The following is a 15,941-nucleotide window of genomic DNA, read 5'->3' on the forward strand; positions in this document are numbered from 1 at the left end:
GCTTTTCCTTTCTTTGATTGCGGCTCTTTTTCTGCTTTTGACACTGTGCTTGGTTTGTCCTTCTGTTTGTCTGTCTTGAGGTTGGACGCTCGCCTCGTTTCACTCTGCGAAGGAATTGTTTTCTTGCGGGGAGTTTCTTTCTCAGGGGCCTGTTGCTTCTGTTTGACAGATTTGTGCTCAAAGAGTCCAGAAATATTCTTGGATGGGTCTTGCCCTGACTGGAAGGCTTTCATCAGTTCCTTAACAGACATGGTCTCTTCAAGTCTCTCAGTCTTAGAAGAAGGTGAGACAGGTGGCTGGGCTTTGTGTACTACTGGCTTTTTGACTTGTGCCGGTTTCTTAGGCGCCTTTTCAGCAGGGCCTTCTTTTGCCTGAACTCTGACGGGAAGTTTTGACCGTACTTTTTGCTCATCTTCCACTCGTTTCTGAAGAGCTTTCACTTTATCTTTTATTGAGCCAATGGGAGTTTCCTCGATAACAGGGGACACGGCTTTAGGCTCTGGAGCACCTGCCACCTTGAGGCCAGGCTCCCCAGCCGGTGCCTCGTCTGCAGTGAGCTTAGGGAGTCTCAGTTTCTCTCCGCTGCTGGGCACCTTGCCTTCCTTTGGCTTTGGCTTTTCTCTTAGCTTTGCCCTAAGGGGCTTTTTAACTTCTGAGGCTACCTTCTGTTGCTCCTGTGAGCTTGCTTTCCCAGTTTTTGAAGATTCTTTTCCTTTTTTTTCAGAATCCTTGCTTACTACTGCAGCTTTGACTTTCTCTTCTACTACCTCCTCTTTTAAGGCCTGTGGCTGTCCCTCATGAAGAGAAACGTACGTTTTGAAATCCTCTGCAAGGTAATCCATCGTTCCTGTCGTGTCCGGCTCCCCCTTTTTTGTTGTCCCTTTGTCTACACTGACTTCTACGGGGCTCGGCTCTGTGACTTCTGACGGAGCATTTCTCCGGGCCTCTTCAATTTCTTCATTGCTGACTATGACCCATTCTTCTTCTAAGGGGTCTTGTCTGGAAAGGGACTTCTGCAAAACATGCTCTTCTCTGGCATAGGATCCGCCTCTCAGAATTTCATTTACTTTTTCTAAGTCCTCTTTCACTCTTTCAACTATTTCAAAAGGTTCTCCTGGCTCTTCTTCAGCAGACTTTTCAAGATCTTTCACTTTAATGGAGCCTGATTTATCAGAAGGGTCATTTGTCAGGATGGCAGTCATTTTGATCAGATCTTGTTTCATCTCAGAAACTTCAGACAACAGGTCTGGACTGGCTAGTACAGGGACTTCATTAACCAGATGGCTTTTCAGGACAGATGTTTCTGTAGATTCTGTCTCGTCATCTTTGATGCGAATGAAAAACATTGAAAGTAAAATGGAAATCAAAAATAGAGATTGGAAAATGTAATCAGGACTGAAAATGACAGTCTTTGGCTGTAGTGGTAGGAAGGTCAACAAAATGGGCCGGGAATGGTGGATCCACAAGATCTGAGGGTACAAGAGCAAAGCAAAGCTAACGGGGAGGGTGGGGAAAAAAAACAACTGAAAAGGAAAATGGCAGGAAATAACTTGCTTCACTTAACCGCTAGAGCACAACCACACATACAGTATCAAAGCTGGAACAAACCAAATCAGGACGCCACTAAAAAAAAAACCCCAAAACAACAACAACAAAATTTCAAATCAAAATCAGAAGAAACACAGTGAAGTTACACAAAGAGAGGCATCTCAAGATTGTTTGGATGTTACAGATCAATGTTCAAATAAAAAGAAAAACAAGAAAAAAGGGGGAAAGCATTAGAACTGATTGAAAGCCGATTTCCTCTAAGAGAAAGCCAGTGTTAGCAAACTGTCAGAATAACATAGGGTTAACAAGTTTTGTTTTTCTTAATGACCAAAATAAAATGCGAAAAGTAATTCTGCAGTAATCTAAAATACTATCAGATAAGTAGAGATCTGAATCAGCTGCAAACCGGCATTTCATCTAAGGGGATTTCACACCTACACAATGAAACAAACAGGCTTTTGTTTTAAGAGGCATGGTCCTTTCCTTGGAACATCCTCATTGACAACTAATGAACTGACTGAGGAAAGAGAAGACAGAGAAGAAAAGGAGAGATAAGAAAAACTGTGAATCAACTTAGAAGTGATTTCAGAGTTTTAAAAAATGTAATGTATGGCAACCCAAAGTTCACAGACAGTCACGCTAGACACATACGTACAATTCATGTAAGGCAAGTTATTTCCATGCAAAGCAAAGGTGTTGCAAATGCTGCTGGGTATGTAGCTTCGGTTAAAAACAAGAGCTAGAAAAATTATTCATATAAATTAAAGGTACATGAAAATACTGTAAAACATACTGTGGTGAAATATTTGTCTAATCTGGCAATCAATATAAAGAAAGGTGGCTGCAGATAATTCCCATTATGCCATAAATGCCTGATGGCAATATTTCATTTCAGCAAGGAATAGCAGAAAATGGATATTGAACAGAACAAAACACTGGAGAACTGAAGCAAGTTACAAACAGAGCACAATGCTTGGGAATCACAGACGGGCTTGTTCCCTTTAAAGGCAGCACACATCACACAGAACTGCACATTTTGGCACCCCAGTGAAAGTCAAAAAACTAATGCAAATAAGGAGACCTTGAGCAACACATAATTAGCTGTCTCTATTTGTAAAGAAGATCCATTTTGCTACACTGTTCTCCTGGGTGTAATGAATGCTAAATATTTGCCCTGTACATTAATAAGGGCCACATTACTGTAGGGTATTGTGGTGCTGAAAATGCGGTCTTTTGGTGCTGCTGCTTTACAATGAACTGTCTGGTGCACGCTGAAATGCCAGCCAGTAATTTTGTAAATTTGCAATATGTACTTTCATAAATATCAAATGCACGCCTCTTTCACTGGCCAATAACTGAGTTAATCAGCCTGAAGCAAAGCAACTCCAGTGGGAAATAAATTGGAAGTGCTATCCAGACAGTGTGCAGCTGGAGCAGGAACACTCACTGGCATTCTCTGGGGACCTGGGGGACTTGGCAGTGAGGAAGCGGCAGGAGGACAATGCAAGACATTGCACTTCAAGTGCAGAGAAGGCGAGATGTCGCACTCCAAACTGGAAACAAGACAGATGTCATTCTTTCCCTGAACAGATCCAAGAAATGGCTGCATTTGGAAATGGCTCTGGCTAGAGACACTTCCACGCATGCAGTGATTCGTTTGATTCGCCTCTCCCGTAAAGGAGACGTTTGTGAACCCCTCGCCCGTGGTCTCTCATGGTCACGGCCTGATTGTGCATGTACAAGAGGGTGTTTGTGCTGCGCCAAGCCGTCAGGTCAGATTTCACCCATATTTCACCACAGTAAAGGGTGGGGCAAGGGAGGGAGGGTTAAACAGCCTGATTCCTTTGGACAGTATCACTTTTTGGCATGGTTGTAATCCATGAGATGAATGAAATAGATTGGAGTCCTCATTAGGTTTTCATTAAAAGTGATACTGTCATCTGTCTCAAATATGAGGCAAGAATGTGCGCCATCAAATGGAGAAAACAAAAGCAATGGAGGGATGAGCATTCATACAAGCAAAATAGCAATAGCAGGTTCACTAGGGATGTCAAAGGAAAGTAAAGGCTTAGATGAACGGTTTTTAACTGTATTACTTGTTAATTTACATGTTAAAGTCTATTGAACTGGATAGCTGCTTAGATATTAAAGTGGTTTTTATTAAGTTTCTAAAGTATTAATGTTATTAGCAATAGCAGTTAAAAATTAGTCCTCTTTCATGCTTATCTTTACTCTTAACCATCTTTCGTACAAATTGCATTATAACATTCTCAAGAAATAAAAGAAAATCTTACTTTTTTCTGAAGTCATATCAACCTGGAAGAGGAAAAAGCAGATTTAAAAGTTGAAACGTAACTGCTAGACAGAAGCCACAAGTGAAGTGCTAGTTGTATGAAGACACATGGACTTAAATGGAACCAATAATGCATTTAAAATAACAGTAAAAGCACGGCTTAATTTATTTAGGCTCTCTAATACCAGAAAAATGCTTACTTCTCTCTATAGGTATGATCAAGAGTAGATGCAAAACTGATGTTTCAGTGTATTTTCTTTAAATGCTCTTAGCAAGCGTGGAGGACCTAAACTTTTGCCTTGCCAGGTGTGTTTGGTTGCATTGCTCTTAACTTATTTCTTCCTGTCCAAAGCAAAATAGTCCAATATTGTTATGTGAAGGTATACGGTCCATCGGGAAGGCAACCAGGAGGTTTCATGCACTGTGTTTCCTTGGACATGTTCGCTCTGAGAGCACGGATCACTTTTTTTTTTTTTTTTTTTGCCTCTGTGCCCCGTGATGATGAAATGCAGGTGCACCAGTAATGGCAGAACTGCCTGAGGCATGACCTGAGATTGGATGCCACTAATAGCTATTGACATCTTGAAATGGAAGCTGTGATGGCACTCACAAGCCTCCTTCTTGATTTTTCAGTTATTTGGGTACAGATCAAAAAAGCCATACAATTCTACTGTCATTCAAAAGAAAGCACAGTCCTGGTCAAAACAGAATTAAACAAAACGCAATCTCAGACCATGAAAATTCGAGAAGCAAATTTTTTAGGTTGCTTTGTAATTTCAGTTTATTTCAGTTCTGCTGGCATTTGTCCACACCAGCACATGTTGTTTATATTTGGCTATGGAAAAACATGCAATGTTAGAAGTAGCATTAAAGCTTTCATTTCCTATACAAACTTGTGGTAGTGGTAGGACAACTGTGACAAATGTAAATCAGCTGTGCAGTACTACCAGTACAAGATACTGTGCAGAGTAAAGCCCCCAAGGTTTTAGTGAGTGCTGAAAAGGTAAAAATAGTTCAAACTATTCTTTATAAAGACAAATGCAATATGCTGTCTCAGACAAGATGTTAGGAAATCCTTGCCTCTCCATGAGCTGCCACCAAACAGAAGGGAATCCCTGGCCACACGTGCATGTTCATACATATCTGATAATCTTTTAGGCTCACATAATTACATCTCACAGTCAGCAGTGTGTGTGACAGATCCAAAATAGCTTAAATTCCCCTGATGCACACAGTGCCCTACATGGTAACCTTGCATCCCTAGGATGCTCTAGCTTCCTTTATTTTCAGTTCTTCCAGATCAGTCCAGATTTATGTCAGCATACTAATAAATATTATTAACATAAAACTAATGAAGTAAACAAAAAACAGTTAAAAAGGCTTAGAGCCATCAATAAGCTTTTGTCTTTTTGGGCTATAGTTTCCTATACAAAAATAGAAGTTGTATTTAAATATTTTTGTAATGATAATTGGAAACTACAGGCCATACCACAGACATGCTGAATCTGTTGTGCAGTGCATGGAAAAGATGTCCATCTTCTTTGGGGAGATGGCTACTCTCACAGCGTTTCCAACAGCTGAATATCATCAAAATGTCAGGATGCTTTTCTGATGTTACCCATTCATGTAGGGGTCAGAGCTTAAGCAACATCTTTAAGTGAGAGGCCGGGGCTGGGAGCTCAGGGTGGAGCTGACACAATTTAATTTAGGCTAAAGATGAGAACTCTAAACCTTTTACTTGTTACTTCTGGTTGAACACTGATTCTGTACTGGATGTCAGTCATTCAGCTCAGTAACCTGTAACATCCAGTCTTACTGGATTTCTAAATGGAGAAGACTGGTCATTCTAAGACAGAACAAGTTCAATTCTGTCTATTCCCAAAGTGAGTCTGTGAGAGGCTCTTTTCACTGCGTTTGTAGCACTGAGCTAAGGACCAGTTCTGGGCTGTGTCTGTTAGTTGTCTTTGAGTAATGGGCATAAGCAAGAGCATGCTAATTTAGCCACTTTACCTCTTCTGGTTCTGGATCTGAATCCGATTCCTTTTGGTCCCAAAGCGCCATGCAAAAAGAGAAGGGGGAAACAGAGCGGGCAAAAGGCAGGTTTTTTTTATAAGAGAATAGGAAAAAGTAACTTCTGACAACATTGAACAGAAAAGAAGAAAACAGAGCACATTTCTGCAGTTGATTTCCTATGCCAAAAAGCAGCAAAACTAAACAGTCAATTTAAACACAAAAGGCTAAAGAACCAAGCAAAATACAAACAGAAAATTTAGATGCCTAGTGATCCTTATTTGTACCAAAACTTTAGATATATACATGCTTTTTCACCCATAAATTAGCATATATAAACACTTAAAATATTCAAGAACTATCGCCATTTGAAGTCACAAAATGTTGAGATGCTCTGTTTTAAATTTACACTAAAATGCTATAATAAAGATTCACTATGTTCTGAAAATGCTGAGAAGAAAATGATCACCATTTTGGGCAAATACATCCCCTAAAAGGCACGCAGCTTCTAATCTGACAAGGAAAGAAAAAAACCTTGTGTTTTCAGAGAACAAAGTTAAATTGACACTTTCTAAGGAAACAAGTGTTCAATATTTGAGGGCATTCCCACTCATCTCTTCTGAGTCCTCAGGAAATGCCTGATGTTGTCTTCAAACACGGGCATTAGGAATACCACACCCAAGACGCTGAAAGCCCTTGTGTGGAATTTTTTCCTCTTTCAAACCCCCTGCCCACAAAGCTCTAACCCTGTTTTGCCCTCCTCCTCATTTCTTGTTTGTATGATAATGCTGATGCCCACAGCTGGGTATAATTTCACAGTACCTTTGTATAGATGGGTAAAGTGATGTTTAAATTACATATGGCTTGATGAACGAGGCCTCTGGTGGATTTTGGCTCCTTCATGAACGATAATCGTCCACAGGGCTCTTGAGTGCTATCTCGGACCTGGCATAGTAGAAGTACACACATTTAACCTGCTGCTCTGCTGTGTGAGCTACTCGTGTCCCTCAAAACTATTCAGCAGGGGGGACCAGATGAGAAGAAAAAGTCCATGTAGGCAAAAATAACGTGTTTGCACTTTCGCCCCCCGCTGTTTGCAAATGTACATATGGATATATTTCCGTATTCAACATATGTTGGCTGTTGGTGGTGGAAAATTCAGGGGGAAAATCTGCAAAGCCAAAGGAAGGCAGTGGCACAGATTAAGTTGTAAATTAAAACAAGCTTATAAAATATTGCTGTAAAGAGGGAGAATGTTTAAAATTTGTCTAGCAGCACACAGCGAATATAACACCATGACAGAGGGAGTTGATTTTCTCCACTTACTGGAAGTTTCCATTCATAAATCATTTCTCTAAGACTGTTATTTATATAATGGTAATAACTTCCTCCTTTGTAGACAGAATGTCCGGGCAGAAGGAAAAATTTGTGGAAGAGGTTTCCAGGGCTCTCTAATCTCCCTGTCAGAAGAGGTGGGGATGGTGGTTTGGTGACAGTGGCTTGGTGACAAGCAGCCCTTCTGACAGTGGATTAACACATAACTTAATCTGAAAGGGTTTTGACTTTGGCTTTTATTTTACAAATCTTCCTACTCATAAAAAAGTATCTTAAATGGAATAGTACAGGGATAAAATTAGTTTACAGTTGGGAGTTTATATATATTAAGGAGTTTGGTTTTCCTTTGTTCACAAAAAAACATGGTGAAGTGATAACTTGAAATACCCCAAAAGGAGCCATCAACATTACCTTAACAAATAGAGGAAGTCTATTCTCTTTGAAGGCAAAGAAACTGAATATATGGTGTTGCCCACTCTTTGTGAGAGGCACCAAATTGCCAAAGCAGTCAACGTAGATGGGTTTTCCTTCTAATACCTGTTGGAAAGGAAAAAAAGCAAACCATCAATTAATCCTTGTGAAGTGATTAGGACTACTTCATAAGGATAATTCTACAACAGTTCAAATCTGTTTCTGGAATTGTTAGGACTCATCAGCATTTACAAGATTTGTTATGTACAGCGACCAAAAATGTGTGGAAACATTTCAGATTATGAAATTCCAAAGAGAAGAGATTGTTAATTTAGTAACAATAAGTGCAGTACTTTAAATGACAACAGTAGATGACTCAGTGTCATAAATCTGGGCAAACTTTTAAATCTAGATTTTTGACTTGGATTTTCGATTTATTCCAACTTTAGTATCCTTTGCTATCCTGGCCTCATCACCACAGTCAAAGAAATATTTTCCTCAGCCGTCAGATTTCTAAGTGTGTGTGTACTGAACCCATTTATTTCAGCTGGATCTGTAGAGACATCAGAGCTTTTGAAAGGCAAGCCTCAGGTAAATATCCCTCTGAAATCTCTCTATAACGGCACCGCTTATATTTTCAGATTGCTGCTCTTATGGTGCCTCCACATGTTTGAAGATCAGCAGTTTGGGAGATGTTCCATTCAAACTGCCAATCCATTCATGGCTCATCCTTACTTCCCAGAAATTCAGCCTCATCATTCAGTTTGGTAAGACCTTATTCTATCTTACTGCTCTGCACAAGAGATGCCTGTCGGAGCTTTAGGAAGGGCAAGGACAATTCTTTTAAAGGTGGGATTTAAGAAATTTTCTTAAAGGTGAGATTTTTTTTCATGGAAAAGAGACTGAACTAAGCAGAACGTGCCACGTAGGTTAAAGCACCTTCAATTTGTCATCCCTTCTGAGGAAGCTGACAGAGCCAGAAAAACTGCATTTAGCAGACAGTTTGCTGAATTCCTCATAGGAAAGCTTTTGCCTGCTCAGCAACAGATTTAACGTACTTTTATTTTTGTAAAGCAGTGCATTAATCAAACCTGCTACTTTAATTTCTAGGTATGTGAATGTGCTGACAAACCGTGCCCCCTTTCAGTTGCCTTTCTGGTCAGTGTTGTGCACTTAAGGGGTTACTGGAGGTTGGGATTTTGCCATTGTTTTTGGCTCTGACCCTCTCCCTTTGGCCCTGTGGACTGAGTTTGTCAGTTGTCCTCTGGGAACAGGGCTTCCTCACTACTTTTTCCTTACATCCGACAAAAGGCCAAGTTTCCATCTTATTGTGGCTGCTGATACTACATCTTGACAGTACTTGTTGACAGATTATTTTTCCGTCCTTGTGGCAGATAGAAGGCAGAAAATATTAGTTTAAAAGCAGATGCTAGGAAATGGAGAATATTGCAAGTCTTGTACAGTACCTCTACGTCCCTGCTTCTGGCAACTTCAGCAAAGTTTTCTTGTTGTTCTAGAGTTTTATCCACTTTGTCATCCGTCATGCAGAAACATCTTAACCGTGCTTCAATGGGATCATGGGATTTGGCAAACACCACAAATTTGGCCATGTAGGGGACACAGATAATTTCTCTGTACACTTGGGAAGCAAAAGTAACAGATTCTTGTGTCTGACGACAGTCTATCAACCAAAATCTGTAAAAGAAAATGAAATCTCTGTGCCATCACCAGAGAAGGACTTAAGAAAAGAAATTCTATGTTTCCCCATTCTGGCAGCATTAGCTGGTAACCACTGCAATGGGAGATAACAAGTCAGAACAGAGGAGAAAAAGAATTGTCACTCTTGGTTTTTGTCTCCTGCCCAGCTTAAAGGAAATAGCAGTCAATTCCTTACATAGAACAGCAAAACCTAAGGTCTTTAGGTGAACATAAATTACTTTGCCCACTGTGAAAAGCTACATGCAAAATCAGAAATCATTCCCATGTGAATGTAGTCACCAAGCATTTTCCAAGGAGTAACACGTCCTGCCTTCTTTCCCAGTTACCACTTGAGATTCTCTGAGGAGCTGATGCCTTTTCTTTTCAATAAAATCCACTGTGTGGGTGGAAAGCTCAAGTTTCCCAGCCAGCGGATGAAGGCCGAAGTCAGGAGAGGTCAGAGGCAGCCCTAAAGCTGCTCTGATCTATAGGGATGTTATTCCTCAGGGTGGATTACATGGCATTATAACCCCAAAGAACACCTTTGGAGTGTGACTCCTCTGTACTTACTCATCTGCATCTGAATAACAGCAAATTCTGCGCTGTGCTCATCTATAGATCACTTAACAAACACGCTGCTCAAAACCCCAGGCTGCTGACATTTGCAAGAGGGAAAGCATGTGTGCTACAGAAAGCCTCTGCACACTGATCCTTTCCTTTTCCTGCGTGGGAGAATTATGCTGTGCTGGACTCCAACTGGAGAGACCAAGTCCTCTGAGAAACCACCAGATGCCTCAGTGATTTGCTGTCAAACACCAGGGGCTAAAAAGCCCCAACAGATATTAAGTCTTTTAAAAGCTGCAGCTCAGGAAATGGAAAACAAACACTGTGCCTCCAAGTCTGCAGTGTAATTCACACGGCAAATACATCTCTTTCCCAAGCTCATTTTGGACTGAATTAGTTTTACGAATGGCAGAATTGTTATCCATCATTAATGCTTAACTAGACATTAAAAACTACTGTGACAGCAAAGAGCTGGAAATTAGATGGGAAATCCCTCTTTTTAACTGCATCAGCATTTCAAATCATGTCTGGTGAAAAGGAGATAGTTGAACATTCATTAAGATTAAAAAGAAGAGGCAGAATCCCTTTAAATCTCTACATGGGACCCTGCCTGTATCACAGAACATTAACAATAGTAATTAATTTTCAGATCATCATCAGGATTAAGATCCACTATCAATATGGATTGTAGGACCATGAAGTGTCACTCTCATTCTGGTTATCACCTCTAGTCCCCTACTGCTGGGGACTTGACAGTTTTAGGGATTTGGACCTCTTAAACTGTGCATCTTGTTTCCACATGTGGTTCTCAAATTAGCCTTTAATTCCTGCCTTTGCAGACCTCTGTGGCAGGAATGTACTGTAAGATCCCCCTCTCGTGGCCACTGCTGTTACAGAGGAATCCTCAGTTACACCAAACAGAAACGTGCATCAGCAGAGCAGCCACTTTAAAGGGAGCTCAGCCCTTTCTGAACTGAGAAGGGATTAAAAATAGTACTTTATTTCACCTAATGTTAAACTGGAGGTTGGACTGCAAGAGCTGATCTTATTTTAAAACTGAACACACTATTTCAGTAAATACCAAACCTAACTAACAGCAATAACTGAATGTTTGCACTCCATTTCATGGGCAAGCTAGCCATGACTTTTTAAACTGTTTGCCGGAGCACACAGCCTAGGATGGAATACTTTCCAGGTCATGGATTGCATCTCCTGTTACAGACGAGGAGATTTTTGGGCATTTCTGTGATATGCATCATGGACACAAACTAAAATACATACATACAGTCATATATATAATTGGTTTTTTTTAATGAAAACCTGTTTTCAGTAAGAGAGAAGTTAAATTTCATCACAAGAACAGATGTCTGGAAGAGATGCTTCTAGACCCCAGTTTGGCACACCCACAGGCCTTTGTGACTTCAGTTTTGGATATTCTGGAAATAATATCTCTTACAAGATGTATAGTGAGGTACCCAAATAAGGGATTTCTGTTTCCATGGAAATCTGCATAATCATCAATATCTCTGTTCATTCTACTCTCCAAAGTAAAGTAGTTTAACAGAAATATTTGTGGAACAAGGCACGTTATGTGAGAGCATTCCTGTAAAAGTCCCGTCTGGTTTTGTGTACCTGGCAGACACATTTGTTGTGAAGGAAACACATTCATTAACAAAGGTCAATGGTGTTGTCCCAGTGATGTCTTCCCATTGGGCAGGGGTGGTTCCTCCTGAAATGACAGAGGTTTAAACAAAAAAAATCAAAACCAAGCAAGTCTGCAACCTTTTTGCTTCTAAGAAACTCTTAACAGTTTTTAATTGCCTTGAAACCAGTAATAATCCCAGATTATTATGCTTTCTCCTTGAGTCCACATGATTCTACTAATGCTAGTAGGACTGGATGGGCTTACCCTGAATAAACCAAGTGCCCAAACGATTTTTAAGCAATGAGCCCTACAGCACAGAACTAAATTAATTAAGTTAAATGCTTGCAGCTAACTTCTGTCTCTTAAGGGAGACTGAAGCAGATGCTAATCACTTAAGAGCTACGGCAAGTAAAGTGTTCAACTCCAGTATTTTCCTCCTAAGCATCCTGCAACATTAAGTCTGTAGTACACTTACTCTGCCAGGCAGAGGTATGTTGGTTCTCAAGAAACAAACTGTAAGGAAAATGCAAAAAAACCCACCAAACCCAACGTCTGAGATTACATTACACATCTCTTCTTAGTGCAAACAACAAACGTTGTTTCTGGTATAAAGGAATTGTTTGGAAAGCAGCTTATTTTCACAGCTTCTCGCCCCGGTCAAGTTTGCATCGAGCTTCCCCTGGGTGTAATCAGTTCAGCACTTCCAGCCCCTGGGGACTGACAGTTTCAGGATACACATGGAGAGCTCCAGGACTGGCACCCTACCTGTTATGCTGCATAGTAACCTTAGAGTGGGCGTGTCGCCTCCATAGCCGTTCATGAGCCCGTCGCTGGAGGCCTTGGGCACAGGGATTGTCATCGTGATGGGCTTATGGAATTTCCTCCTCCTGGGCTCCAGTGTGACTATGGGGCTGAAGGTAGCCTTGTTGCCCAAAATCTTCTTTGTAAGTTCAGTGTGCATAGGCTGAGCCTTTTCAAAGCAACAGGAAATAACAGAGCAGTTACTTGAAAACAGTTTAATGATGTGTAAAGAACTGGGTTTGTATATTTCCCACAAACCCCTTCACTTTTCAAAGGGCACAATTTCCCATGAAAATCTGCAGACAGAGGAACTGACTGCCAGTGAGAAGGAGAGACCTCACTTGGCCATGCCTGCCTCTTCTTCCTATCCCTTTTATTGTTGCTTATCAGATTTTTACAGCATTAATTTAAATTCACTTAACCAGAAGCAAATGATAAGATGGCCACTTTTTTTTCCCCTAAAAACAAACTGATCTACGCTGTTTTATGGTGCTATTCAGCTAATACCAGGAGATTTCAACAACAATCTCCTGGACAAGGTAAATTATGGATGCATGCAGCAGGAGGACAGGACAGAGCCAGAGGAAAGACTTCTGTCTCTGTGGAGAGTGAATTGCACTACTGGTTCATTCACACTGAAAATCTGTACATTTAATAGTAGTAGCACGTTTAATTATTGCAGCACTCTGTACTTCTCTGATACCTTTCGTAAGAAGTACTAAGGAAATTCCATGACCTGCAACAATATCAACATCATCACCAAAATTTCTTCCCAAAGTTATACAGACAGCTAATAGACAAGACTCTGAACTAACTGGAAAACCCAAAGCTCTACCACTTGACTTCTGCATGGTTTTTTTTTCTTTTATTACTTTTACTAGCGGTGTTGTAGACAACATTTAACACCACAAGCTGAGTATGCTGGTTCTCCATTCAGAAAACGTGATTTCTCGCTAAAAAAAAAAAAAAACCAAACAAAACTCCGTGAATGCTTCACTGCACCTGGAGGCCAACTCGAATTCTCTTGGTGAGCGCGCCTTCTGGGAAGACTGCCTGCACCTGTGGGACCACGGTGCTGCTCAGCACCCCTCCCTCGGGCCCGATGAGGTTGCTGTCCTGTTTGATCCGGGACACCACTGCGAAGTACTGAGGGAAATCCCGGGTGATGATGCGGCAGATCCGCTTCTTCTCAAGCTCCTCTGGAGTGTCAAGTACTGAGGGCCGAAGAGGGGATGGTCAGAACACCAGAGATTCATAGAAACAGTACAGCCACCTTCAAAATGCATTCAGGCTTTTCACAGTTTTGCACAACTTACACAAAGGACTTTGTCCAGAAATAAGGTGAAAAGGAAACACACCCCTGTGTTCAGACCAGAGCAATCAAGAAAGAACAGACAGACATACTGAGCCATGAACTGAAGGCAGCAAACAGAACACAGTGACATCTCCAAGATCAGCAGCCAAACAAGCAAATGGGATTGGTCCCAGCCCCCTCTACCTCACCTATTGACAATGTCCTGAAGTAGCACTGACAAAAAAACTTCAAAACAGTATCAAAACATGAGTTCAGCTATAGTGTTGTGAATTGTCTTGTTTACTTTGGAATTTGTGAGGTTTTTTGAAAAAAAAAAAAAAAGAAACAAAAGAACAAATTAATAACAACTTCTGCAGCTCCTAGACAGCCCAAGGCCATTCTGTTCTCTCAGAAAGCAGGAGTACCTGTGACTGACATTTCCTCCTACACATGGAGCTGCTCTGAAAGGATCAGTATGGTAATAGCCTTGTTTTGGAAAGATATTTGCTATGACAGCTTTTTATTTAACACTACAAGAAGGAGCAGGAGAAAACGCAAGTCTGGAGTCTACTGTCAGCTTCACAAAGGGAGACATCCTGTCCCACTGCTTCAGCAGCCCTCTGCAAAGGAAGCGAGCACCATGGCAAAAGCTGCTACCCCCAGGGTACAGGAGGAACACGGGAGCAGGATAAGGAGCCAAGTGCTTCTGGATACCTTCATCCATCCCATTCAGGATTTCGTTCAGCTCATCCTCAGTGTATTCACAGAAATGCTCCTTCCAGCTGTCCCCGTTCTCGCTGCGCAGGATCACCAGCTCTCTCTCCTTCCCACGCAGGGCAGCAAAATGGGGAATCTCCACAATCACGGGCCTGGCACAGCAACACAGCGCATTAAATGCACACGGGAGAGAGGAAGAAACAGGATTAACAGCAACTCTATTCAGTCTGCTACAAAGTGACCTGGAGTTCTACCTATTTGGCTGGAATACTTCGGCATAATCCTAAACTAGTAGGCCACTAACACAGACTAGATTATTACAGGGACCCAGTAAGTGCTGAAGGACAGATGAAAAAGTGCATTCACCTCTTTCCACAGTGTGAATGAGATTTGGTAAGATAACAGTGCTTATCTGGAAATTTGGTGATTGTTTTTGCAAATTCATCAAAAACTCGTGCTCGTTTTAGTTGTCACTACTGTCTGGGTTAACCTGTGCAACTTCATTTCAAAGAGAATCTACTGTAATGTATAGGAATAGTGGGACAAATTCTGATCTCACTTATACTAGTGCAAATCAGAATAATTTCATTGCAATCCAGAAGCCATTGTGTCCTGTGCCAATTTCACTTTGTAATGATATATATTCCAATGAATTTATTCCTGATTTACACCCTGGGAGAGACACAGGAAGTCTGAGGAGATTGCCTGGGTTACTATTGCAGTATAAGAGACAAGAATTTGCCTTGCATGTCAACAACTGCACCAGCACATGTGCCCATATATATATATATATATATACACACACACATATACAACACATATGTGTACATATAATATATCTGTTTTGAGATGTACATATACATACACACTCTTAGAAATAAGAGAGAAGATATAAAGATATTTGTAGATATACTTTTCTAATTAGAGGACTCACACAGGTCACCAGGTATGTAGTAAATACCATGTGTTCTATCACACTGGTGGTATCCAACATAGAACTTACTGATTGACTGGTCCTTGATACAAAAGAAACAGTTTAAAACTTACAGTAGATTCTTTTTTTTTTTTTTTTTTTGTGGTCCCAATCCAGGTTGCTTTGCTACAGACATCAAGCACAGAACTAGGAAGATTTCATGCCAAAAAAAAAAAATGAAGGCCACAGTACTTGAAGAAAAAGATACAAACATACCACCAAAACAAAAACACAAACCACAAAGGTTGAAAAATGGTCCACTAAGGGTTAAGTGTACAAAATTTCAAATGATAGAAAGGGACAATATCATGGGCATAATGACATAAAAAAATCATATTGCAGAAGGAGGAGAAGAATGGGGAGGTCAGCATCCATCAATTTGTTTCAAGTCTCTCCTACCCAAGGAATTTGGTCCCAGGAGGCCCCAGCTGAAGGATTCGGCTGACCAAGCTTTCTCCCTCATTAAGTGGGGGAGGAGCCGTAGGCAGATGAAGTTTACTGAGTACATCCAAAGCAGCAGTGAAAGAAAGAACATAAATAAACTTTATGTATTTTTTGTGCCAGAACGCCAGTGCTACTGTCTGGTCCACAGAGTGGAATTAGGCTGTACACTGAATAAGGTTCCGTCCTAGCCGTGACAATTTGGTGACCC

The 15,941-nt window shown here is 40.9% G+C and overlaps 1 protein-coding gene across 1 annotated transcript in view; it reads right to left on the bottom strand.

The window, feature by feature from the left end:
• ANK2 (ankyrin 2) overlaps positions 1-15,941 on the bottom strand; it is a 179,390-nt gene that overhangs the window by 14,266 nt on the left and 149,183 nt on the right. The window contains exons 29-38 of the mRNA XM_062493159.1: positions 15,689-15,787; positions 14,314-14,468; positions 13,308-13,519; positions 12,270-12,474; positions 11,492-11,588; positions 9,064-9,292; positions 7,598-7,723; positions 6,674-6,796; positions 5,852-5,881; positions 3,843-3,864 (exon numbers count right to left, since the gene is read on the bottom strand). Of these exons, the coding sequence (XP_062349143.1) occupies positions 3,843-3,864; positions 5,852-5,881; positions 6,674-6,796; positions 7,598-7,723; positions 9,064-9,292; positions 11,492-11,588; positions 12,270-12,474; positions 13,308-13,519; positions 14,314-14,468; positions 15,689-15,787 (1,298 nt within the window). The remainder of the gene's footprint in view (positions 1-3,842; positions 3,865-5,851; positions 5,882-6,673; positions 6,797-7,597; positions 7,724-9,063; positions 9,293-11,491; positions 11,589-12,269; positions 12,475-13,307; positions 13,520-14,313; positions 14,469-15,688; positions 15,788-15,941) is intronic.

This window comes from Cinclus cinclus, chromosome 5 (genome assembly GCF_963662255.1).
Source record: "Cinclus cinclus chromosome 5, bCinCin1.1, whole genome shotgun sequence".
NCBI classification, from domain to species: Eukaryota; Metazoa; Chordata; class Aves; order Passeriformes; family Cinclidae; genus Cinclus; species Cinclus cinclus.